General features: G+C 44.6%; 1 protein-coding gene across 2 annotated transcripts in view; it reads right to left on the reverse strand.

Moving 5' to 3' along the window:
- The window catches only part of LOC126419526 (maternal embryonic leucine zipper kinase-like), a 426,839-nt gene that overhangs the window by 188,013 nt on the left and 210,994 nt on the right, over positions 1–27,832 (reverse strand). For both annotated transcript variants that reach the window (XM_050086726.1, XM_050086719.1), the window contains one exon: positions 16,544–16,757. In XM_050086726.1, the coding sequence (XP_049942683.1) occupies positions 16,544–16,757 (214 nt within the window). The remainder of the gene's footprint in view (positions 1–16,543; positions 16,758–27,832) is intronic.

Below are 27,832 nucleotides of genomic sequence, written 5' to 3' on the forward strand. Positions count from 1 at the left end.
GTCGGCCGTGCCCTTTCAAAGGAACCATCCCAGCATTTGCCTGGAGCGATTTAGGGAAATCACGGAAAACCTAAATCAGGATGGCCGGACGCGGGATTGAACCGTCGTCCTCCCGAATGCGAGTCCAGTGTCTAACCACTGCACCACCTCGCTCGGTGAACAATTCCGAGAAACAGGTTGCTTCTGCAAAGGCAAATAGCCGGGCCCTCCCCGTGTGTCTGACACAGCCGTCGAACGCATCCGCCAATGCGTTCCCCGTGTAGCTCGACGGCCCAACATGCCCCTCCCCCGTGCGTCTGGCGTGTGTTGCGTCGACGTTTACACTGAAACCATACAAAAGTCAGCTACTGCAGGCTCTTCGTTGAAGTGACGAACAACAACATGTGGAGTTCTGTAATTTCGCTCTTGCCAAGATCTACATCTACATCTACATTGATACTCCGCAAGCCACCCAACGGTGTGTGGCGGAGGGCACTTTACGTGCCACTGTCATTACCTCCCTTTCCTGTTCCAGTCGCGTATGGTTCGCGGGAAGAACGACTGTCTGAAAGCCTCCGTGCGCGCTCTAATCTCTCTAATTTTACATTCGTGATCTCCTCGGGAAGTATAAGTAGGGGGAAGCAATATATTCGATACCTCATCCAGAAACGCACCCTCTCGAAACCTGGCGAGCAAGCTACACCGCGATGCAGAGCGCCTCTCTTGCAGAGTCTGCCACTTGAGTTTATTAAACATCTCCGTAACGCTATCACGGTTACCAAATAACCCAGTGACGAAACGCGCCGCTCTTCTTTGGATCTTCTCTATCTCCTCCGTCAACCCGACCTGGTACGGATCCCACACTGATGAGCAATACTCAAGTATAGGTCGAACGAGTGTTTTGTAAGCCACCTCCTTTGTTGACGGACTACATTTTCTAAGCACTCTCCCAATGAATCTCAACCTGGTACCCGCCTTACCAACAATTAGTTTTATATGATCATTCCACTTCAAATCGTTCCGTACGCATACTCCCAGATATTTTACGGAAGTAACTGCTACCAGTGTTTGTTCCGCTATCATATAATCATACAATAACGGATCCTTCTTTCTATGTATTCGCAATACATTACATTTGTCTATGTTAAGGGTCAGTTGCCACTCCCTGCACCAAGTGCCTATCCGCTGCAGATCTTCCTGTATTTCGCTACAATTTTCTAATGCAGCAACTTCTCTGTATACTACAGCATCATCCGCGAAAACCCGCATGGAACTTCCGACACTATCTACTAAGTCATTTATATATATTGTGAAAAGCAATGGTCCCATAACACTCCCCTGTGGGACGCCAGAGGTTACTTTAACGTCTGTAGACGTCTCTCCATTGATAACAACATGCTGTGTTCTGTTTGCTAAAAACTCTTCAATCCAGCCACACAGCTGGTCTGATATTCCGTAGGCTCTTACTTTGTTTATCAGGCGACAGTGCGGAACTGTATCGAACGCCTTCCGGAAGTCAAGAAAAATAGCATCTACCTGGGAGCCTGTATCTAATATTTTCTGGGTCTCATGAACAAATAAGGCGAGTTGGGTCTCACACGATCGCTGTTTCCGGAATCCATGTTGATTCCTACATAGTAGATTCTGGGTTTCCAGAAATGACATGATACGCGAGCAAAAAACGTGTTCTAAAATTCTACAAGAGATCGACGTAAGAGATATAGGTCTATAGTTTTGCGCATCTGCTCGACGACCCTTCTTGAAGACTGGGACTATCTGTGCTCTTTTCCAATCATTTGGAACCCTCCGTTCCTCTAGAGACTTGCGGTACACGGCTGTTAGAAGGGGGGCAAGTTCTTTCGTGTGGATGGAGGATGACAGTTTTCCTCCATGCTTAGTGTTTAGTGACGAGGCAACATTCCACTTAAAAGGAAAGGTGAACCGTCATAATGTGATAATATGGGGTACGTAACAACGAAATGAAGTTGTACAATCTGAGAGGGACTCCCCAAAATTAATGTGTTTTGTGCAGTATCACGGGATAAGGTGTGTAGTCCATTTTTCTTTCCCAAGAACACTTTGCACATATCTCGATATGCTTGAGAACTTTCTCTTCCCACAACTGCAGACAGATTCGAACGACTTCATTTACCAAATGGATGGGACACACCCCCAACAATGGCATCTGAAAGTGCGGGAATTTTTAAACCAAAGGATTACTGGACAATGGATCTGTCGCATTGGACCAAATTATTCAGACTTACATTAATGGCCTCCAAGGTCACTGGACCTGACTGTATGTGATTATTTCTTGTGGAGGTTTATAAAAGACTCCGTTTATAGGCCTCCGTACCAACAACAATGAATGAACCGAGACATCGCATAACAGCAGCGGTGGAAGCTGTAACTCGAGACATGCTCGCTGCAGTGTGGGAACAATTTGAATATTGCATTGACACATGTTGTGCATCTCAAGGGGGGCATATAGAATACCTATGAAAAGCTTTGAGAAATCTTTGTGTGTTTCCCGTTCATCAAAAAACAAAATTCATTGTACGAGGCGTGTTTTTTAAGTAAGTACCGTTTTGAAATTTAAAAAAAGCCATGCTAAGATATCTCAATAATTTTATTTTTACGTGAAAGCCTGCACCTTAATCTACTTTTCTACATAATTACCGTCAATATTGAGGCATTTGTCATAACGTTGTACCAGTTTTTGAATACCCTCCTCATAGAAGTCTGCCGCCTGACTTGTTAACCACTGCATCACCTCTGTTTTGACATCGTCATCGTCTTGAAGACGCTCACCGCCCAGGTGTTTCTTCAAGTGAAGGAACAGATGGTAGTCACTGGGCGCAAGATCGGGGCTGTACGGAGGATGATCTAGAGTTTCCCATCGAAAAGATGTGATGAGATCTTCTGTCTGATTCGCCACGTGCGGAAGGGCATTGTCTTGCAGCAAAACGATGACCTTTCTCAACTCCCATGGACTGTTGCTTTGATACTGATGTGGCGTAGACCATCCATGTTTCATCGCCCGTAACAATTTGGCTTAAGAAATCATCACCGTCGTTGTGGTACCGCTCAAGGAAAGTCAATGCACTGTCTAAACGTTTGGTTTTGTGCACATCCGTCAACATTTTCGGTAATTCAAGTGCTCTGTCACAATGCCATACAAAACACTACGAGAAACATTAGAAAAGTCATCGCGCAAGGAGGAAATCGTACAGCGTCTGTTTTCTCTCACCTTACTGTCCACTTCCTGCACCAAACTTTCATTAACGACCGAACGACGCCCACTCCGTTGTTCATCATGCACATTTGTGCGGCCATCTTTAAATGCTCTCATCCAGTTTCTTAACATTCCATCACTCATAATGTTTTCTCCGTAAACTGCGCAGATCTGACGATGAATATCGATCGCTTTTAGGCCTTTAATACTAAGAAATCTTATAACAGCCCGTACTTCACAGTCGGTGGGACTCACGATTATCGGAGGAATCTTAATCTCTCAGTACACACAGTAAAAAAGGAAGAATCAGACTGTGATAGCTTCAGTCCGTAGATTAAGGTACAGGCTTTCATGTCAAAATGAAATTATTGAGATATCTTAGCACGTCTTTTTTAATTTCAAAACGGTACTCACTTAAAAAACACGCCTCGTATATGTTCACTAGTTACAGAAATACAGACGTGTCACATCTGATGATTCTTTTTGATACACCCTGTACATTGGCTTCTCACAAGTTGACTAACATAACAAATCCTTCGCCGTGTAAATCACCTTCCATTTACAGATTTTTCTCTTGTAAAATGAGTATATGTATTCAGAAATGCCTCTGGTTCGCCTGAGTGGTAAACTGAAATTTTCTGACAGGTAAAACCGAAAAGGTTCACTTGCCATTATGTGCTCGCAGTCTACTGCTGCTCCATGGAAATACTCTTATATTTTTCTATAGTATATTCCCTTATGTTTATGTATTATTTTAATATATTCCATCTTTAGAATGTTTTGTTTTGTTCGGGAGTGTAACTTTTAATACCTATTACTTGCTTTTAATAAAAAAATTTATTTTGAAATTACTCATGCACGTCATCTGTGTGTGTTTCCGCCACTGAAGCCCATGAGGTGCCCAATCCAACGCTTAACTGTTTACGTGCTTGATGTCTTGAGTTGTGTTGGTCAGTTTCACTAGACTGTGATTAAATGAAGCTTTGGGCTGATCCTACATGGGGATCCGCCGTAAATAGAAATATTTAAAAAGGTAGGAAGATTTTTCTGTTTAGCAAAAGTGACAAAAAGCAGATTACAGAGTACCTGACGGCTCAACACAAAAGTTTTGTCTCAAGTACAGATAGTGTTGAGGATCAGTGGACAAAGTTCAAAACCATCGTACAATATGCGTTAGATGAGTATGTGCCAAGCAAGATCGTAAGAGATGGAAAAGAGCCACCGTGCTACAACAACCGAGTTAGAAAACTGCTGCGGAAGCAAAGGGAACTTCACAGCAAACATAAACATAAGCAAAGCCTTGCAGACAAACAAAAATTACGCGAAGCGAAATGTAGTGTGAGGAGGGCAATGCGAGAGGCGTTCAATGAATTCGAAAGTAAAGTTCAATGTACTGACTTGGCAGAAAATCCTAAGAAATTTTGGTCTTGTGTCAAAGCGGTTGGTGGATCAAAACAAAATGTCCAGACACTCTGTGATCAAAATGGTACTGAAACAGAGGATGACTAAAGGCCGAAATACAAAATGTCTTTTTCCAAAGCTGTTTCACAGAGGAAGAGTGCACCGTAGTTCCTTCTCTAGATTGTCGTACAGATGACAAAATGGTAGATATCGAAATAGACGACAGAGGGATAGAGAAACAATCAAAATCACTCAAAAGAGGAAAGGCCGCTGGACCTGATGGGATACCAGTTCGATTTTACACAGAGTACGCGAAGAAACTTGCCCCCCTTCTTGCAGCGGTGTACCGTAGCGTTCCAAAGGATTGGAAAAGGGCACAGGTCATCCCCGTTTTCAAGAAGGGACGTCGAACAGATGTGCAGAACTATAGACCTACATCTCTAACGTCTATCAGTTGTAGAATTTTGGAACACGTATTATGTTCGAGTATAATGACTTTTCTGGAGACTAGAAATCTACTCTGTACGAATCAGCATGGGTTTCGAAAAAGACGGTCGTGTGAAACCCAGCTCCTGCTATTCGTCCACGAGACTCAAGGGCCATAGACACGGGTTCCCAGGTAGATGCCGTGTTTCTTGACTTCCGCAAGGCGTTCGATACAGTTCCCCACAGTCGTTTAATGAACAAAGTAAGAGCATATGGACTATCAGACCAATTGTGTGACTGGGTTGAAGAGTTCCTAGATAACAGAACGCAGCATGTCATTCTCAATGGAGAGAAGTCTTCCGAAGCAAGAGTGATTTCAGGTGTGCCAAAGGGGACTGTCATAGGACCGTTGCTATTCACAATATACATAAATATCCTGGTGGATGACATCGGAAGTTCACTGAAGCTTTTTGCAGATGATGCTGTGGTGTAACGAGAGGTTGTAACAGTGGAAAATTGTACTGAAATGCAGGAGGATCTGCAGCGAATTGACGCATGGTGCAGGGAATGGCAATTAAGTCTCAATGTAGATAAGTGTAATGCGCTGCGAGCACATAGAAAGATAGATCCATTATCATTTAGCTACAAAATAGCAGGTCAGCAACTGGAAGCAGTTAATTCCATAAATTATCTGGGAGTACGCATTAGGAGTGATTTAAAATGGAATGATCATATATTGTTGATCGTCGGTAAAGCAGATGCCAGACTGAGATTCATTGGAAGAATCCTAAGGAAATGCAATCCGAAAACAAACGAAGTAGGTTACAGTACGCTTGTTCGCCCACTGCTTGAATACTGCTCAGCAGTGTGGGATCCGTACCAGATAGGGTTGATAGAAGAGATAGAGAAGATCCAACGGAGAGCAGCGCGCTTCGTTACAGGATCATTTAGTAATAGCGAAAGCGTTACGGAGATGATAGATAAACTCCAGTGGAATACTCTGCAGGAGAGACGCTCAGTAGCTCGGTACGGGCTTTTGTTAAAGTTTCGAGAACGTACCTTCACCGAGGAGTCTAGCAGTGTATTGCTCCCTCCTACGTATATCTCGCGAAGAGACCGTGAGGATAAAATCAGAGAGATTAGAGCCCATACAGAAGCATACCGACAATCCTTCTTTCCACGGACAATACGAGACTGGAATAGAAGGGAGAACCGATAGAGGTACTCAGGGTACCCTCCGCCACACGCCGTCAGGTGGCTTGCGGAGTATGGATGTAGATGCAGGACGTGAGCGAAACAGGTGCCGCTATGGACAGGAGTGGTGCAGGGCAAGCATTTTTTGTTACAAGTTTCTACCCTCAACGTGGATAGTTAGCTTTCTTCTTTGAGGAGTTGTAGCTCGAGACGCGCCGATAAATGCTTCATCATTCCACAAAGAAAGATAGTTAGACATAAGCAGCACCAAATATCATCAATGTGAAGCATTAGTCTACAGTCTGGAACCGAGTGACCGCTACGGTCGCAGGTTCGAATCCTGCCTCGGGCATGGATGTGTGTGATGTCCTTAGGTTAGTTAGGTTTAATTAGTTCCAAGTTCTAAGAGACTGAACACCTCAGAAGTTAAGTAGCATAGTGCTCAGAGCCGTTTGAACCATTTTTTGCGCATTAGTAAAATAATAAAAAAACTGCAAAAACTAAATATCATTTGTCTTTCGTTATTTAAAAAATGACAAAGTTTTAAAAAATCTTTTTCGTTCCGTAGTCTAGTCAGGTGGTAATGTTGATGATGGGGAGGAATTTAAGTAGTTAGTATCTGACTGCACTCAGGATTATCTGTGGCAGAAAGGTTGTTGAGGAGAAACATCTTTACATTTCCAACACTTCCGACATCTACAGGAACGGCCGCTGCATTGTCGCAGCAGTTACGGTACGTCGCCTCTGGACGTCTGGCTGCGTCCCCTTGTTGGACCGGCCCGGAAGCAGACCGCATCTTGTAGTAGCCACACAGTCCGGCTGTATCGATTACAGGTCCGGCGAGGCCAGCGACTTGAAGACGCGTCACAAAAACGTGGGAACGGCTGCACAAATGGGCTAATTTTCCGGTATGTCTATAAATAGAGCGCTAATGGCCGGGCCTCCTGGAAGCCCGGAGGAGGCGAGGCGAGCACAGTGGCGGGGGCGTTCCCAGGGCGGCGGGGCGGACAAAGCCGCCGTGGCGCCTCACGGCAGGTAGCGGGCCGCCGCCGCCGCCGCCGACGCCGCCTTTGTGTCGCGCCTCCCCCACACCCCACTTCGCGCGGTGTGGCCAGCTGCGCCGCGTCCAAAATTAAATTGGTCAAAATAAACACAATGGTGCGCTCGCCTCGGCCGAGAAAGGAGGAGGAGGAGGAGAAAACGGAAGCAGCTCCCGGCTAAGCTGCTGCCCCGCCACAAAGGCAGCGGACGAAAGCCCCGAAGCTCATTATCCGTCCACAGGATAGCCACTGGCGTCCTAACGGAGCGGAGCCCAGAGGCCGGCGTGTTAGCTGGACAGGGACAAAGCTGCGCCGGCTACAGGTAGCCCGGACCGGCCAGGCGGTGCCCGGCTGCGTATTGTCTCAGACGCCTTTACAGCGGCGCGGTCTGAATACTGTTCGTGCGCCGGATGTCCACGGCAGTGGGTTGCTATTCTACGGACACTCGTCGAAACCTTCCACCTGTTGTCTACTAACACCTACATTCGGCGTTTTTGCTTCTTTCTGTAGTATTCATTCGGCAGCCATTCATTCTCGCTAGCCGACGCTTCTTCCGTTCAGCTTGCGTCATCGTCCACGTGTAAGACAATTCCTAGCAGAAACTTGCGTTACCGCGCTCCCCTCCATCTGCATCCACACCCTGCAAGCCACCAATTAATACTCCAAAGCAATACTCCAGAACAGGGCGGACAAGCGTGGCGTAAGCAGTCCCTTTACTAGACCTGTTGCACATTCTAAGTGTTCTGCCAATGAGTCGCAGTCTTTGGTTTGCTCTACCCACAACACTATCTATGTGATCGTTCAAATTTAGGTTATCTGCAATTGCAATCCCTAAGTATTTACTTGAACGTACAGCCTTCAGGTTTCTGTGATTCGTGTGAATAGCTTCACACTTTTCTTTATCTGCAAATCGTTTCGGTCATCTGATGACTTTACAAGACGGAAAATGATGGCATCATCTGCAAACAATTCAAGAGGGCTACTCAAATTGTCTATGTCGTTAATATAGATCAGGAACAATAGAGGACCTTCCTTGGGGAACGCCGGATATTTCTTCTGTTTTACTCGATGACTTTCCGTCTATTACTACGAACTGTGACCTTTCTGATAGGAAAACACGAATCCAGTCGCACAACTGAGGCGATTTTCCATAGGCACACAGTTTGCTTACAAGACGCTTGTGAGCAACGGTGTCCAAAGCCTTCTGAAAATCTAAAAATATGGAGTCAATTTGACATCCCCTGTCGATAGCATTCATTACTTCTTGAGTATAAAGAGCTAGTTATGTTCCGCAAGAACGATTTTTCCTGAAACCGTGCTGACTGTGTCAGTAAATCGTTTTCTTCGAGGTACTGTTCGAATATAGAATACGTTATAAAACCCCACTGCATATCGACATTAGTGATATGGGCCTGTAATTCAGCGGATTACTACTATTTCCCTTTTTGGGTATTAGTGTGACTTGAGCAACATTTCAGTCTTCAGGTACGGAACTTTCTGTGAGTGAGCGGTTGTATATAGCTGCTAAATATGGAGCTATTGCATCTGCATAATCTGAAAGAACCTGACTGGTATACCATCTAGACCGGAGGCCTTGCCTTTATTAAATGATTTAAGCTGCTTTGCTACACCGAGGATATCTACTTCCATGTTTCTCATCTTCGCAGTTGTTCTTGAGTGCAATTCGGGAATATTTACTTCGTCTTATTTGGCTTTGGTGGCACTGTCATCAGTGACTTCACTGTTGTTACCGCGCAGTGAAGGTACTGATTGCGTCTAGGCACTGGTGTGTTTTATATATGAGCAGCATCTCTTTGGGTTTCTGCCAGATTCCGAGACACAGTTTCATTACGGAAATTATTGAAAGTATCTCGCATTGAAGCACGCGCTATTTTCGAACTTCTTCAAAACTATGCCAATCTTCGGGATTTTGCGTTCTTTTAAATGGCAATCTTTTTTCGTTGCTTCTGCCCATTTTGTGTACCATGGTGAATCAGTACCATCACTTTTTAATTTATGTGGTATACATCTCTCAATTGCCGTCGATACTATATCTTTGAAATCATTCTACATCTACATCTACATCTATACTCCGCGAGCCACCTTACGGTGTGTGGCGGAGGGTACTTATTGTACCACTATCTGATCCCCCCTTCCCTGTTCCATTCACGAATTGTGCGTGGAAAGAACGACTGCTTGTAAGTCTCCGTATTTGCTCTAATTTCTCGGATCTTTTCGTTGTGATCATTACGCGAGATATATGTGGGCGGTAGTAATATGTTGCCCATCTCTTCCCGGAATGTGCTCTCTCGTAATTTCGATAATAAACCTCTCCGTATTGCGTAACGCCTTTCTTGAAGTGTCCGCCACTGGAGCTTGTTCAGCATCTCCGTAACGCTCTCGCGCTGACTAAATGTCCCCATGACGAATCGCGCTGCTTTTCGCTGGATCATGTCTATCTCTTCTATTAATCCAACCTGGTAAGGGTCCCATACTGATGAGCAATACTCAAGATTCGGACGAACAAGCGTTTTGTAAGCTACTTCTTTCGTCGATGAGTCACATTTTCTTAGAATTCTTCCTATGAATCTCAACCTGGCGCCTGCTTTTCCCACTATTTGTTTTATGTGATCATTCCACTTCAGATCGCTCCGGATAGTAACTCCTAAGTATTTTACGGTCGTTACCGCTTCCAATGATTTACCACCTATGGCATAATCGTACTGGAATGGATTTCTGCCCCTATGTATGCGCATTATATTACATTTATCTACGTTTAGGGAAAGCTGCCAGCTGTCGCACCATGCATTAATCCTCTGCAGGTCCTCCTGGAGTACGTACGAGTCTTCTGATGTTGCTACTTTCTTGTAGACAACCGTGTCATCTGCAAATAGCCTCACGGAGCTACCGATGTTGTCAACTAAGTCATTTATGTATATTGTAAACAATAAAGGTCCTATCACGCTTCCCTGCGGTACTCCCGAAATTACCTCTACATCTGCAGATTTTGAACCGTTAAGAATGACATGTTGTGTTCTTTCTTCTAGGAAATCCTGAATCCAATCACAAACCTGGTCCGATATTCCGTAAGCTCGTATTTTTTTCACTAAACGTAAGTGCGGAACCGTATCAAATGCCTTCCTGAAGTCCAGGAATACGGCATCAATCTGCTCGCCAGTGTCTACGGCACTGTGAATTTCTTGGGCAAATAGGGCGAGCTGAGTTTCACATGATCTCTGTTTGCGGAATCCATGTTGGTTATGATGAAGGAGATTTGTATTATCTAAGAACGTCATAATACGAGAACACAAAACATGTTCCATTATTCTACAACAGATTGACGTAAGCGAAATAGGCCTATAATTATTCGCATCTGATTTATGACCCTTCTTGAAAATGGGAACGACCTGCGCTTTCTTCCAGTCGCTAGGTACTTTACGTTCTTCCAGCGATCTACGATAAATTGCTGATAGAAAGGGGGCAAGTTCTTTAGCATAATCACTGTAGAATCTTAAGGGTATCTCGTCTGGTCCGGATGCTTTTCCGCTACTAAGTGATAGCAGTTGTTTTTCAATTCCGATATCGTTTATTTCAATATTTTCCATTTTGGCGTCCGTGCGACGGCTGAAGTCAGGGACCGTGTTACGATTTTCCGCAGTGAAACAGTTTCGGAACACTGAATTCAGTATTTCTGCCTTTCTTCGGTCGTCCTCTGTTTCGGTTCCATCGTGGTCAACGAGTGACTGAATAGGGGATTTAGATCCGCTTACCGATTTTACATATGACCAAAACTTTTTAGGGTTCTTGTTTAGATTGTTTGCCAATGTTTTATGTTCGAATTCGTTGAATGCTTCTCTCATTGCTCTCTTTACGCTCTTTTTCGCTTCGTTCAGCTTTTCCTTATCAGCTATGATTCGACTACTCTTAAACCTATGATGAAGCTTTCTTTGTTTCCGTAGTACCTTTCGTACATGATTGTTATACCACGGTGGATCTTTCCCCTCGCTTTGGACCTTAGTCGGTACGAACTTATCTAAGGCGTACTGGACGATGTTTCTGAATTTTTTCCATTTTTGTTCCACATCCTCTTCCTCAGAAATGAACGTTTGATGGTGGTCACTCAGATATTCTGCGATTTGTGCCCTATCACTCTTGTTAAGCAAATATATTTTCCTTCCTTTCTTGGCATTTCTTATTACACTTGTAGTCATTGATCCAACCACAGACTTATGATCACTGATACCCTCTTCTACATTCACGGAGTCGAAAAGTTCCGGTCTATTTGTTGCTATGAGGTCTAAAACGTTAGCTTGACGAGTTGGTTCTCTAACTATCTGCTCGAAGTAATTCTCGGACAAGGCAGTCAGGATAATGTCACAAGAGTCTCTGTCCCTGGCTCCAGTTCTGATTGTGTGACTATCCCATTCTATACCTGGTAGATTGAAGTCTCCCCCTATTACAATAGTATGATCACGAAACTTCTTCACGACGTTCTGCAGGTTCTCTCTGAGGCGCTCAACTACTACGGTTGCTGATGCAGGTGGTCTATAGAAGCATCCGACTATCATATCTGACCCACCTTTGATACTTAACCCAGATTATTTCACATTCGCATTCGCTAATAACTTCACTGGATATTATTGAATTCTTTACTGCTATAAATACTCCTCCACCATTGGCGTTTATCCTATCCTTGCGGTATATATTCCATTCTGTGTCTAGGATTTCGTTACTGTTCACTTCCGGTTTTAACCAACTTTCCGTTCCTAATACTATATGCGCACTATTTCCTTCAATAAGAGATACTAATTCAGGAACCTTGCCCTGGATACTCCTGCAGTTTACCAATATTACGTTAACTTTTCCTGTTTTTGGTCTCTGAGGACGGACATTCTTTATCAACGCTTACGTGATCAGATCGGAAGGAGTGGAGGCTGTCTCTTAAAAAGGCGTTAAGAGCATTTTTATCAGCTTTTTTAAATAGATGTACTTTGCATTTCTTTTTGATGGTTGTGGGTGTTATGGTATTCAGCCTAGCAGCAACTGCCTTGTGGTCGCTAATCCCTGTATTCGTCATGATACTCCCTATTTGTCAAGAATTATTTGTTAATACGAGGTCAAGTATGCTATCGCAACCATGCACGCTTCGAGTGGGCTCATGAACTAATTGTTCAAAATAATTTTCTGAGAAAGCACTCAGTACAATTTCGGAAGACGTTTTATACCTGCCGTCAGCTTTAAACGTATAATTTTTCCAACATATCGAGGGTAGATTGAAGTCACTACAGATTATAATTGTATGAGCGGGATACCTATTTGAAATGACACTCAAGTTTTCTTTGAGCTGTTCAGCAACTATATCTGGTGAGTCGGGGGGGGGGGGGGGGGGTCGGTAAAACGATCCAATTAATAGTTTAGTCCGATTATCGAGTATAACCTCTACTCATACTATTTCGCAGGAACTATCTACTTCAATTTCACTACTAGGTAAACTACTTCTGACAACAATAAATACTCCACCACCAACTGTATTTAATTTATCCTTTCTGAACACTGGTAGATCGTTTGAAAAAATTTCGGCAGAACTTATTTCCGGATTTAGCCAGCTCTCTGTACCTACAACTATTTGAGCTTCAGTGCTTTCTATTAGGGCTTGGAGCTCTGGTTCATTCCCAGCACATCTGCGATAATTTACAATTACAATACCAATCGTTTCTACAATTACCTTACTGTGTTTTACCTGCCCACTTTTAGACGGACGCTCCTTCTGTGGTTCCCTGAACCTAAAAAACCGCCCAGTCCCTTCCACACAGCATCCGCTACCCGTGTAGCAGCCTCCTGCGTGTAGTGGACTCCTGACCTATTAAACGGAACCCGGAAACCCACCACCCGACGGCACAAGTCAAGGAATCTGCAGCCTACACGGTCACAGAACCGCCTGAGCCTCTGATTCAGACCCTCCACTCGGCTCTGCCCCAAAGGACCACAGTCGGTTCTATCGACGATGCTGCAGATGGTGGGCTCTGCCTTAATCTCGGAAGCAAGACTGGCAGTCTTTACCATTTCCGCTAGCCGCCCGAAACCAGAGAGAATCTCCTCCGATCCAAAGTGACACAGGTCATTGGTACCGACATGAGCCACCACCTACAGCTGGCTGCACCCTGTAATCTTCATGGGATGCGGAAGCACCCTTTCCACATCCGGAATCACTCCCCCCAGTATGCACACGGAGTGCAGATTGGCTTCCCTTCCTTCCTTGCCAGCCACGTTCCTAAAGGGCCCCATTACGCGCCTAACGCTGGAGCTCCCAACTACCAGCAAACTCACCCTCTGTGAATGCCCAGACCTTGCGGGTCGAGAAGCTTCCTCTGCAACAGGGTGGACGACTGCATCCGGCTCAGAGACGTCGTCAGCCACAGATAACGCCCGAAACCTGTTCGTCAAACGCCTACGATCGACCCCACGGAAAGTCTTTCGCTGTCTGCCAGACTTTGGAATGATCTCCCACTCGACCACGGGTGAGGGGTGAACCTCAGTGCAGGCAGTACCCAGGGCGGCCACAGGAGTGGATCGGTCGGGGGACACGTGGGACATGCTCGACGTCTCTCGCATCCCTGCGTCCGACCCCCAACGGTGAAGCCCCTTGGCAGCAGCCTCAAGCTGTGTGACAAAAGCCAAGACTGCCTGAAGCTATGAGCGAAGGGTCACTAACTGAGCTCGCATCTGTGCACAGCAATTACAGTGCCTATCCATTTCTGAACTCGCTCCTGTTTGACACTCCTAAAGATACGGTTGTTGTTGTTGTGGTCTTCAGTCCTGAGACTGGTTTGATGCAGCTCTCCATGCTACTCTATCCTGTGCAAGCTTCTTCATCTCCCAGTACCTACTGCAACCTACATCCTTCTGAATCTGCTTAGTGTATTCATCTCTTGGTCTCCCTCTACGATTTTTACCCTCCACGCTGCCCTCCAATGCTAAATTTGTGATCCCTTGATGCCTCAAAACATGTCCTACCAACCGATCCCTTCTTCTAGTCAAGTTGTGCCACAAACTTCTCTTCTCCCCAATCCTATTCAATACCTCCTCATTAGTTATGTGATCTACCCATCTAATCTTCAGCATTCTTCTGTAGCACCACATTTCGAAAGCTTCTATTCTCTTCTTGTGCAAACTGGTTATCGTCCATGTTTCACTTCCATACATGGCTACACTCCATACAAATACTTTCAGAAATGACTTCCTGACACTTAAATCTATACTCGATGTTAACAAATTTCTCTTCTTCAGAAACGATTTCCTTGCCATTACCAGTCTACATTTTATATCCTCTCTACTTCGACCATCATCAGTTATTTTACTCCCCAAATAGCAAAACTCCTTTACTACTTTAAGTGTCTCATTTCCTAATCTAGATAAAAGATACGGTGTACCCGCCTAATTAACAGCAGGAACTCGCAGTGCTCCGTCAGTGACGGGCTAACCGACGGATGTAGATGTAGACGGGACTATTCAACTAGATTAAAGAAGACTGAAGCTTGGAATAAAATATGTATGTTACATGAATGGCATTTTTGACACCTTTCCATCACAGGAGATGACAGGTGAGTACTTGTAATAATTTTTATTATCCTTTCGCAAACAATTTAGCGCATAAAAAGGCGTAACTAAGTACAGTTGTTTCCGTGCTAAGTGACAACAAGTAAGAAAATTTCTTCCTTTAAGTGTGCTTTTTATCTGGCTGCAATCAGAGAATACTGCCACTTGCGCCCCGTGCAGCTGCTAACGAAACGATCTGCCAAATTATTGTGCATAGTTTTTGCTGCTCTGTAACTGTAGTTTGTAACAGAGCCAGATTCTGTATCACTGCTAGGTATCTTCGAATTTTACTCCGTGTTGAATGCGAACACAATTGTGAAGGAGAAGGCAACACTTTATTTCTCCCGAAAATTCGAGGGGGACAATGAAAGGACTTTTAAAAACTTGGCACTTGCTGGATAAAATTGTAAATGTCACTTTAATCTGGCATTTCGCTTTAGACAACTGCTAATTGAATGGTGGTTATACTATTTTTTTGCAAAGATCAAGCTTTTCCAGCAAGTGGTTGCATCACACTAGTTGACAAACGAAATTCTCCATTAGCAACTAACCTAAGGGTGATACCTGGCTTTGTGCTTCCTGGCGCTCGGCACGGGATAGGTTCGTCCAATGTTTTGCTCACCTTAGAATGTTTCCCGAAAGCTCAGTTCAAGAAGGGAGGAAGTTTAGGCCTTTTCCCTATATTCTGCGTGTTATGGCAATTACTTTGTCAACGGGAAACACTTTCTATCTGCGGAGAGCGAGGTTTTTTTAATTATTTATTTATTTATTTATTGTTCCGTGGGACCAAGTTAAGGAGATATCTCCATGGTCATGGAACGGATCAATACATGAAAGTATAACACGATAGTAGAAACAGATAAAATGAAATATAAAAAACATATTCAGGCAACAAGTCGTAAGTTTAAACAAAGAAAATCAACAATGTAACACTGGAATTTGCTTAATTTTTCAGCTCTTCCAGGAGCTCCTCGACAGAATAGGAGTGAGCCATGAGGAAACTCTTCAGTTTAGAGTTAAAAGCGTTTGGGCTACTGGTAAGAGTTTTGAGTTCTTGTGGCAGCTTATTGAAAATGGGTGCAGCAGAATACTGCACTCCTTTCTGCACAAGAGTCAAGGAAGTGCATTCCACATGCAGATTTGATTTCTGCCTAGTGTTAACTGAGTGAAAGCTGCTAACTCTTGGGAATAGGCTAATATTGCTAACAACAAACGACATTAAAGAAAATACATACTGTGAAGGCAATGTCAGAATTCCCAGACTATTGAATAGGGGTCGACAAGAGGTTCTCGAACTTACACCACATATAGCTCGAACAGCCCGTTTTTGAGCCAAAAATACCCTTTTTGAATCAGAGGACTTACCCCAAAAAATAATACCATACGACATAAGCGTATGAAAATACGCGAAGTAGACTACTTTTCGTGGTGCAGTGGCTAAGCACACTGGACTCGCATTCGGGAGGACGTCGGTTCAGTCCCGCGTCCGGCCATCGTGATTTATTCTTTCCGTGGTTTCCCTAAATCGGTCCAGGCAAGTGACGGGATGGTTCCTTCGAAAGGGCACCGCCGACTTGCTCCCACGTCCTTTCCTAATCCGACGAGACCGAGGACATTGCTGCCTGGCCTCCTACCCCACGAATAAGCCAACCCACGGCCAGTGGAGGCTGCGTACCTTGGCGGCCAGGAGGCAGGGCCTGTCCCTGTCGCGGTCCCGGGCCCTGCGCGGTGTCAGCACGTGCCTGACGCGCTGCAGGCTGCGCTCCAGCCCGCCCAGCACCTTGCGCGCGCACCGCGGCGTCGTGGCGCACGGCGTCGACGCGTTGCTGCTGCCGCTGCCGCCGCTGCCCGCCGCCGCCTCCTCGCCGGCCTCGCCGCCGCCTCCGGGGCTGCAACAACACGTGACAGGTCACATCCTAACGTTCCGCACCTGTGGAACAATGCCCCTTGCTAACAAGGGAAATTCCCCATCGCATCCCCCTCACATTGTTTGGTAAGATGACCCAGTGGATAGTCCGTCAAAGGCTGAACACGGATCAAGCATGGAAACAGGAAACAGATGTATTCAACTGCAAAAAAAAGTAAATAAATACCGGGTGATCAAAAAGTCAGTATAAATTTGAAAACTGAATAAATCACGGAATGATGTAGATAGAGAGGTACAAATTGACACACATGCTCGAATTGACAAGGGGTTTTATTAGAACCAAAAAACACAAAAGTTCAAAAAATGTCCGACAGATGGCGCTTCATCTGATCGGAATAGCAATAATTAGCATAACAAAGTAAGACAAAGCAAAGATGATGTTCTTTACAGGAAATGCTCAATATGTCCACCATCATTCCTCAACAATAGCTGTAGTCGAGGAATAATGTTGTGAACAGCACTGTAAAGCATGTCCGGAGTTATGGTGAGGCATTGGCATCGGGTGTTGTCTTTCAGCATCCCTAGAGGTCAGTCGATCACGATGCACTTCCGACTTCAGGTAACCCCAAAGCTAATAATCGCACGGACTGAGGTCTGGGGACCTGGGAGGCCAAGCATGGCGAAAGTGGCGGCTGAGCACACGATCATCACCAAACGACGCGCGCAAGAGATCTTTCACGGGTCTAGCAATATGGGGTGGAGCGCCATCCTGCATAAACATCGTACGTTCCAGCAGGTGTTAGTCAGCCAGGCTGGGGATGATGCGATTCTGTAACCTATCAGCGTACCTCTCAGCCGTTACGGTAGCAGTTACAAAACCAGAATCACGCATTTCCTCGAAGAAAAAAGACCCGATAACGGTAGATGTTGTAAATCCAACCCATACCGTGACTTTCACGTCATGCTATGGAGTTTCCACGACAGTTCTAGGATTTTCGGTAGCCCAAATTCTGCAGTTGTGGGCGTTGACAAATCCTCGTAGCGTGAAATGAGCTTCGTCGGTCCACAACCAATCGTCATCTACCGCCATCTTTTGAAACGCCCACGCCGCAAATGCCCTCCGCTTCACTAAATCACCAGGTAAAAGTTCATGATGCCGATGGATTTTGTACCGATGGCATCGGAGGGTACGCCTAAGTGCCAACCAAACAGTAGTGTACAGAATGCCGGTGCGACGTGCGACTGCACGAGCGCTGACTTCCCCGTGCATAGACGAACCCGCTACAGTCTCCATTTCTTCCTGAACTGTCTCAGCAGCATTACGCCTTGTGTTTGGTCGGCCACTACGGGGTCTATCGTCTAAACAACCCGTGGCTTCGAACTTCGAAATCATTCTCACCACAGTTGCATTTGTCAACGGACCTTTACCCGTCCGAATCCCCGTCCTATGGTGATAGCATCGTAACGCTGAACTTGCACATCCCCCATTCTGATAATACAGCTTCACTAAAAGCGCCTTTTCAGGTAACGTCAACATGCTGCGACTGCTGGCGCATCTGATTCTCTCGCTCTCATTACAGCTCCTTTTATACGCGATTGTCATGCGCAGTCACTGACGTTTGGCTGTCCAGCGCCAACTGTCGGACATTTTGTGAACTTTTTCTGTTCTAATAAAACCTCATGTCATTCCAAGCATGTGCGTCAATTTTTACCTCTCTATCTACATTATTCCGCGGTTTATTAAGTTTTCAAATTTATACTGACTTTTTGATCACCCGGTAAATAAAAGCAGCGATCGCTCCAGGCTTGACTAGTACGACCTCGAGCGAAGTTGTACAGCCACGGCGTCGTGGTTTGCCGAAACGGTAGCTCAGCGTTTTCGGTGAGAAGGCTGGCTCCCTTCTGTATTTAAAAAAAATAAACGTAGTAAAGGAATCAACGATCTACTTGAACGGATGTCATGTGACGACCGCCCAGACCAAACGCAACGAACAATACCGGGAAAAAAGTGGTCACGCTGTTGGACTGCAAAGCGAAAGAGCGCCGTTCAAAAGTCCCACGTGCCATGTCTTTCTTCTTCTTCGCGGATGCATCACTTAGGACCACGCGTAATCAACATTTGTTGGCCTTCCTTTTCGCCCAGTATTGCTTCATACGCAACGAGTGGGCTAGCTTTCTTTGCGTAGACCACGTATGTCGGATAGTTTTTCTGTCTTCTTCCTCAAAACCCCGTGTGTTTGAGATTTTTCTGATTTCATTTCTGTCGTGTAGATTTGGAGACCCTAATTCTCTCAGGTCTTCCTCCGTCTGTTTGTACCAGTTCGGTCTTGGAGTTTTGTTCTTTAAAAATGTATGGATTTTGTGCGTTAACCTGTCTGAGTCCATTCTTTCTAAATGCCTTATGAACTGGATTCTTCTCATGCGCATTGTGTCTGTTATTTTGGAGATATTTTTATACATTTCTGCATTGGGTTTTGGATACTGAACACCATCTTTATTTCTCGGCCCTAGGATTTTCCTCATTATTTTACGTTCTTTCACTTCCAATTCCCCTTTTAGTGTTCTGTGTTGAAGATTTAGTGTCTCAGATGCGTAGAGAGCTTCGTGTTTAATTACTGTTCTGTAATGTCGTATTTTGCAGTTCCACGAGAGACTGTTTTTGTTGTAAACGTTTTTTGCTAACTGAAACGCCGTCTCCATTTTCTGGACTGTTGATCTGACAGATTTCTTTTCATTACAATTTTCTGCAATCCATTCGCCTAAATATTTAAATTCTTTTACTCGAGATATGCAGTTATTAGCAATTTTGAGATCAGAAGGTGCATCTTTGATGCAAGTCATAAATTTTGTTTTTTTAAATGAAATTTCTAATCCTATTTTTGCTACCTGCTCTTGTAATAATTCTAGCTGTTTCTGTGCATCGGTAATGTCTTGGGCGATCAGTGTCATGTCGTCAGCAAATAGTAAACAGTCTAATTCTGTGCCCTTACGTTTTGTTTCCAGTCTGTGTACTGGTGCACCTGCTTTTCTCCAGTCTCGAACAACTTTTTCAAGAGGCATTTATTTTTATTTATTTATTATTTTTTTCACAGCATCATCAACTGTCCGTCCACTCACTGAGATGTTTGTTCACTTTCTCTAGTCTTGGCAGTTGCCATACTTGACACTGGTTATAGAAAGCGAGACATCTGATAAGAATACATTACCGTCGCAAGTAAATGTGATGAATACTGAGAGCAGGCGAGATTCCACTAGACTCACAAGCTGCGACATAGTCGCGAAAAACAGTGACCCGTGTATGTGATGTTATTTATATGTATTTGACGATGCTGGAACCGAATCCGCATTTAACATTTGACGATGCCACTATGGCTGCAGTACATGAGGACTTTGTTTTTATGAAACAGGTATGCCTCTTCATATTTAAAGCGCACAAATGTAAATTTTGTCAGTACTGCTTTTCATTATGCCCTATGTATTGTTCTTAAGCTGTATACAGATTGCGGGTGTATTTATGTTTTTCTCATTTTTGCTACAGATCTGATGATGGTCATTAAAGACCGAAACCGGTAATATGTTAACAAAACGTTTGTGACCATAGACGTAAATTAAAGGAAACTTATTCCACTAGACGTCCCACAGAAACGAAAACAATTTATACAGGGCTGCGACCTGTGTTACAATAGAGGAATTCAAGAATCAAAACTTTCAAAACTTCAAAAACGTTAAAAACATTTGTTTTGACAGAGCACAGAGAAACTGTAGGATTGTTAACTGTGGCGTTCATCTGTTGCAGCTTATGTGGCAAACTATTTCGTTTTCATCATTTCCTTGGGAGTGATCACATTCACGTTCATACAATCACCCAAATTGGGCACGGAGGCGTATCTCACTCGCTCACCAGGCCTACAAATTAGGTGCGTCGGTAACATATTACTACCATATGACACACGTACTGTCAATAACGCCGGGTATGACTCACCAGACGTGTTTTCCAGTGGAGGACTCGGTTGACTTGTCGCCTCGTCATCAGACGTTTGCGCTTCCCTTTACGAAAGGCACTTCCTTTCGGCTGCTAACAGAGTAACAAGTTTGTTTCCGTGGCCATCCTCCGCAGCAAGCATATGAATACTTGTTTTGTAAATAAAACTGCTTTTTCCTGCTGCTAGTTACTTTATTTATACCATACGCGTTTCGCCTTTTCCCGTTGTAGGGCATCATCAGTGGGGATCTATAATGATAGTTTTGTTAGTTTTAGATTATTGAACAGTACACTTCGCGATTTTTTTTGTAAAAAGGTAATCACGATTTGCTGATCTGCGTTTCCTCACACCTGGTCTGGAGATCGCACTACCACTTTTATCACTGCCATATAATCACAACTTCGTGTTCTGGCCTTCCTTACACTGTTCACCATGTTTCTCACTCTTTTTTGTGGTGTACTATTGTGTTGTCCGCAGCTCGTGGTCGTGCGGTAGCGTTCTCGCCTCCCACGCTCGTGATTACTTTTTTACAAAAAAAAAAAAAAAAAAAAAAAAAAAAAAAATCGCGAAGTGTACTGTTTAATAATCTAAAACTAACGAAACTATCATTATAGATCCCCCACTGATGATGCCTTACAACAGACAAGGTGAAACGCGTATGGTATAAATAAAGTAACTACCAGCAGGAAAAGGCAGTTTTATTTACAAAGCTAACAGAGTAGTTGTGCAGAATCAGCTTTCATTACAGGACCCTTCCTTACACCTCGCTGCACCAGACGGACGTTACACCACGACACAGACACAAATCTGAATACAGCGAACAACGAGAAAAGATAGGGTACGAGGGATCTTTGCACACGGCTCGCCCGCTTTGCAGTCCAACACCGTGACCAGTTAACCACGACGCCGTGGTCCAGCGGGCTGTTCTGTGGTGCACTTCCTGTGCTTGCACAGTTCACTCTTTCTATTTTGCTTTTTTTTTTCTTTCCTCCACTGTTCAGTACACCTCCTTCCTGTTTTCATGCTTCATCGTGTTCAGTTTTCGACGGGCGGTCCACTGGCCCCACCTCTCACTAAATCTGAGAAGGGTGCAAGGGGGAGTTTCCCTTGTAAGAAGTAAAATTACATAGGATGGGTCAAGTGAGGAAGACCCTACAGTTTGTAGATGACGAAGCGATGATACGCCCAAGTACGGTGACAGCATTTTTTGACTTAGAGAAAGCTTTTCAATATATTGACTGGAGTACGTACACACTTTGAAATCGTGCTAAGTAGCAGAGATGAAATAGAATGAGCGAATAGTTATCTGTAGGTTGTATAGAAATCAGAGTAACATGAAAGGGTAGCAGTGGTTGAGAATGGAGGGAGAAAGTTGTAGCCTAACGCCGATGTAGCTCAGTTTCTACACTGAGCAACCTTCGTAGGAAAAGAAGGAGAAATCTGCAGAGAGAATTAAAGTTCAGGGCGCATAAAAAAAATGAGGCTTGCTAATGAATTTGTAATTTAGTCAGACGCAGTTCGCTACTTACTAGAGAACCCGAAGGGGACGGATTGCTTCTTCAAAAGAGATTGTAAGATGAATTTTAATAAAAGTAAAGCGAAAGTAATGGAATGCAGTCGAATTAAATCAGGCGATGCTGAGGGAATTGCATTAGGAAGTGACACACTAAAAGTAGAGAATGAATTGAAGCAAAATAAATGACGGCAGTAGTGGAGTGGATATGAAATGCAGAATTGTTATAGCAAGAAAAGCGTTTGTGGAAAATGGGAGTTTGTTAACGTCTAACAGAAATTTGGTATTAGGAAGTATTCTCTGCCTTTGTCCAGAGTGTAGTCTTGTAGAGAAGTGAAGAGTCTTCTCTTTGTATGGAGTGTAGCCTGTCACGGAAGTGAAATTTGGTTGATAAGCAATTCAGACAACAAAGCAATAGAAATATTCATCTTTTGGATCTGCAGCTCTTGTCTTTCTTTCCTTGTTTCCAGTTAAATTATGGGTTACAGGTTCCGCCTTTTATGCAAAACCAGTTTTGTCTTGTTACAGTGTTTTTGCATAAAAGGCGAAACCTATATCCTATAAGGAATACAAGCTTTTAAAATGTTGCGCTACAGAAGAATGCTGAAGATTAGATGGATAGATCGAATAACTACTGAGGAGGTAACGAAACGAATTGTAGAAAAAAGAAATGTACGGATAATTTGGCCAAAGGAAGGTACCGGCTGATAGCACAAGTCCTGAGGCGTCAAGGAATCGTCAGTTTGGTAGTAGACGGTAGTAATGGCGGGAAAAACTTTAGAGGGAGACAAAGGCTCGAAAAAAATTTTCAAAAGTGAAGAGTCATCCACAGGGTAAACTAGCGTGGAGAGTTTTATGACACCAATCTTCCGACTAAAGACCACAACAAGAACAGTAACCAAACTGTTATCCTAATTATAATATACACAGTATGAGAAACGTTAGTGTCTGTCCGAGGCGACATTTCTACTTGCCACGGATTCACTCAACTCGTAAACAACTCATCTCGACATAAGTCTCCTTCTGCGATCCTCCAGCGTTTTCCTCCCAACAGAAAAATAGGTTCTGTCCAACTCTGCAAAATACTCACCGACTTTAACTATCACTTCCTGATCTCATGAAAGTTTCTTCCCAGCTAACTAAAGTTTCAAGTTAGGAAGCAGTCGATTCGGGGTAAGTCTTAGGAACAAGGTGGATGAGGAACCAATTCAAAGCCCAATTCATGCACTATCGCCACTGGTAGCGCAGGTGCATTATGCAGGTGATGAGCACTTTGTTGCGTGCCAGCCTTTGTCTTTTTACTGCCAGCGCAGCTTTCAGACTATGCAACAATGAAGCATAATAGGGTCCAGTTACGGTCCTGCTTTTATCCAAGTAATCTATGAGGACTACTCCTCGGGAATTCCAAAAAAAACAGTGGCCATCACCTTACCAGTTGACAAAATGGTCTTTGCCTTCTTCAGTGCACTTTCACTAGCCTTTGTCGATTGTTTTGACTGCTGTTTTGAGTCTGGTGTATCGTGATGAATTTAGGTTTCGATAACTGTCACAAAACGGCGCAAAACGTCTTGCGAATTGTGATTAAACACTGCCAGACATTGTGTCGAGATGATCTGACGGATCCGCTTTTGATCGACTGGGAGCAATCGCGGGTCCCACCTCACACAAAGCTTTTATAGAGCAAATGCTCAATGCAAGATAATATGAGTTGGGATGCCTACAGTCTCAACAATCTCGCGAATTTTTATTCGGCGATCTTCCACTACCATACATGGATCTTGTCAATGATTTCCTTTGTGGTGACCTCAACTCGACGACCGGGACACACTTCGCCATCTGTGCTTGTCCGACCACGTTTAAATTCATTAATCCAAAAGTAAATGGGCTTCAATAAACGGGCGGAGCCATTTCTGCTCCGACATGTGCCCCGCAATCCATGCGTTAAAATGCAAATGTTTAATAACAGCACACAACTAGGTTTTCTCCATTTTCAGTCGCAAACAACACACTGACCAATGCAGACGGCTATCAACAATCAACTGCTCCGACATGTGCCCCGCAATCCATGCGTTAAAATGCAAATGTTTAATAACAGCACACAATTAGGTTTTCTCCATTTTCAGTCGCAAACAACACACTGACCAATGCAGACGGCTATCGACAATCAACTGCTGTACACTGTTGAAATTCTTTATACGATCCTTGAATGAACAAGCTTACCAACCATGAAGGAGCAACAAAAATGTTCCATTCTTCCACGGAAATATACCACACTTATCAAACCAACCTCACATCTGGGACAATGGAATGCTGCGTTTATGGGTATTCCTTGATAAGGTGGCAGAATAAATGGTCAGATTCGCACCTTACGTGAGACCTTTACAAATCGACAGTTATGAGAAAATTTGCGTATCAATATGTAATGCAAAAAGGGATGACAGAAAATCGACAGTAATTAACACACCATTCCATGCAAGTCTTTGAGCGGAAGGTTGAACAGGAAACGCGAGTCGAGTCAAAAGCCAGCTCCACAACATCGTAGCAAAGCCGTGCTGCGGGAGTTACGCCGGCAACCACTTAAAGGGGTGGCAGGAAAGAGGACAGCGACAACAGGCCAGGTGATTCATGATGGAGGGCCGCCTGTAGCGAGGGCATCGGTACAAGAGCAGAGAAGAAGCTTTAGAAAACTGCGCTTCGAAATTCCAATGGGATACGAACAAAAGCAAGTGACGCATTTTCGTCCAGTGAGTGCGACACACGGAAAAGTCAAAGTACTTTAGGTGTCTAGAACAGGCGCAAAACGTCCGATTGGGGGAAACTCACCAGAAAAGAGAAAACTACTGAAGTTTCGACGCAGTTTGATAGAAGGGACGTTGCGATTGGTAGAGGGTGTTTCTCCAAAGTAAGAGGAACGCTCCTACTGGTCGAAGAACGGCATGACGTGAAAAAGGAACCCAATTGGAGGGAGGCAGTTCTGCCACGAGAGGACAAGAGAGAAATTTTGTGTGAGGGGATTCTTCTCTGAACTGGCGTCAAGTGCATAACCGTGCGCTTAATGCCCTGTACGAGGTAGAGAAGAAATTGGTGTGGACACTGCATTCACAGTGGCTGTACTCTAGCTAAAATTAGCTGTAGCAACGTTTAGCTCCAACTTATGGAGAAACGAACCGGCCAAATTAGTTAATTGTTCTTGCGAGAACTATAATATGCATGCTGATCACCACATAAAAAGACTAGGGCTGAGTACATCTTTTCTCGCATAACGAGAAACATAGGGAAAGTTTCTGCTGGAAAGTTCAGCAAAGGCCAGATTAGTTTTGTAGGAATTTCAGTGGGAGAGAGGGGCCTAGCAGACATCAGCACGTCGCACATTAAGGTAAATACCGCGCTCAGAGGCGTAAACTTTGTTGGTTTACCAGCTTGCGTCCACTGTAAACTCGAGTGGCCTTGGGTAATCTCGCGCTCAAATTTGTCACTTGACTAACCATCCATCGTAGACTTGATTGTCAACCTAAATAGTACCGAACTTTGAACCAGAATCGGACGATTTTCGTAGCACTGACCAACATCATCATAACATGTGTGTAGGAGCAATTTTGTAAAGAAACGTCTAATTAAACTTTCATATTATTGTGCTTAGGATTAATGTACAGAAACTTCCAATTAAACTTTCAAAATATTGTGGTTAAGATTAATGTTCTTTCAGTGTGTTAATATTTAACATCGTTGTGTATAAACTTATTTCACTTTTGATGTTGGCAAGATGCGTTATCCATTGCGCTGTTTTTATGTTGGCGAGTTGAAAACTGTGTGAAAAGCTGTAATGTGGTGAGAAATATTGCGACATTAAACTTGTCATTTCACATCACACAGTTGTTGTCAATTCAAGAAAATATAAACGCAACCCTTACACCTTGTCTTACTCTACAGCCGCACGTGTTCCTATACTACGTAAACTGATCGGACTGGACACATGAGCAATGAGAAAGTGGATGAGTACTTTCTTAGGTTACACATGTTTCATCATTGATCTTTTACATCACGTAAGAAGTTGTACATTTTCCTCTCTGTCTCTCTATTCGTTTAGTCGGTTCCGACTCTTCGCGACCCCATGAACCAAATCAGACCACTTTTTCCTGTCTTGGACTTTCTCCCATAGACCTTCCAGGTTGGAACACATTGCTTCTGTGATGCCATCGATCCATCTCATCCTCTGACGTCCTCTTCTTCTAGTTCCGTCAATCTTCCCCAGCATTAATGTTTTTTCCAGCGAGGCATACCTTCGCATTGTGTGTCCTAAGTAGGTCAGCTTTTGTTTTAACATTAGACCTTCCAGGGAGAAATCTGGTTTTATTTGCTCCAATATCGATCTGTTGGTTCTCTTTGCAGTCCATGGAACTCTAAGAAGTTTCCTCCAGCACCACAATTCGAAGGAGTCAATTCTTCGCCGTTCAGCCTTTCTAATGGTCCAGGTCTCACATCCATACATCACAACTGGAAAGACCATAGCCCTCACAATACGGATCTTTGTTGCTAGTGTTACATCTCTCGACCTTATAACCTTGTCAAGGTTTGACATCGCCTGTCTACCGAGCAACAGGCGTCTCCGGATTTCATGGCTGCAGTCGCCATCAGCAGCTATCTGGGAACCGAGATAACTGAATGTGGTCACTACCTCCATGATTTCTCCTGCTATATCCCACGAATTGGTAGGTGCAGTTGCCATAATTTTCGTTTTCTTCACATTCAGTCTAAGACCGGCCTTTTCACTTTCGTCTTTCGCCTTCAGCAAGAGTGTTCTCAATTCTTCTTCACTTTCTGCCAACGGGATCTTATCATCCGCGTACCTGAGGTGGTTTACATTTATTCCAGCTATTTTGATTCCTGTTTCTCCTTCATCTAGCCTCGCGTTTCTATCCGAGCCAAATATCTTGCTTTGCTTTGAGAATATTCTGGTCTCGAAATGCCCATAACTCGACCAGTCTTTTGCAAGGTCAGAAGGCACGGAACATTTTTCTGGAATCTGTGATGGGGTCATCAGCAACTAAATGAGTGGCTGTTTCCGTTTGACTGCCGCCCCCGCAGCAGCAGGCTCGCGCTGCCCGCGACCGCCCCCCGACCTCTCGGGAGGCGGCCAGCACGAGTGGAGGTGGAGCCGGGAGCGCCGAGTCTGCTCTCGCGCAGCCGCGCCGCCCCCGGCGCCGTTCGTTAAACGTCGATCGCGGGCGGCGGGCGTCGCAGGCGGACCGCGACGCCAATTTGCATATAGAGTGAGTACATTAGTATGGCGACATATTATGCCGCGCAGCGCGGGAGAGGGCAGGGCGGCCTCATTACCGCCGAGTCACCCCTCCTGGCAGGGCGCACCCCTCACAGGGAAAATTGAGTTATTAAAGAATTCCGGGCCAGGGGGGAAAGGGGGCGCGCCACGAAAGATGGCAGGCGGGTGCGGCCGTGGCGGCTGGAAATTCTGCTCACGCGGCGGAAGGCGGCCGTCTGCTGCCACCCACCAGCGCAGCTCTCTGCCTACACCACCACGCGTCACCGCAATACAAGCCGCTCAACCGCGCACACTCACCACTTCATCTCCCTGTCTCTCAT

The sequence above is a fragment of the Schistocerca serialis genome, chromosome 1, assembly GCF_023864345.2.
Source record: "Schistocerca serialis cubense isolate TAMUIC-IGC-003099 chromosome 1, iqSchSeri2.2, whole genome shotgun sequence".
Lineage (NCBI taxonomy): Eukaryota > Metazoa > Arthropoda > Insecta > Orthoptera > Acrididae > Schistocerca > Schistocerca serialis.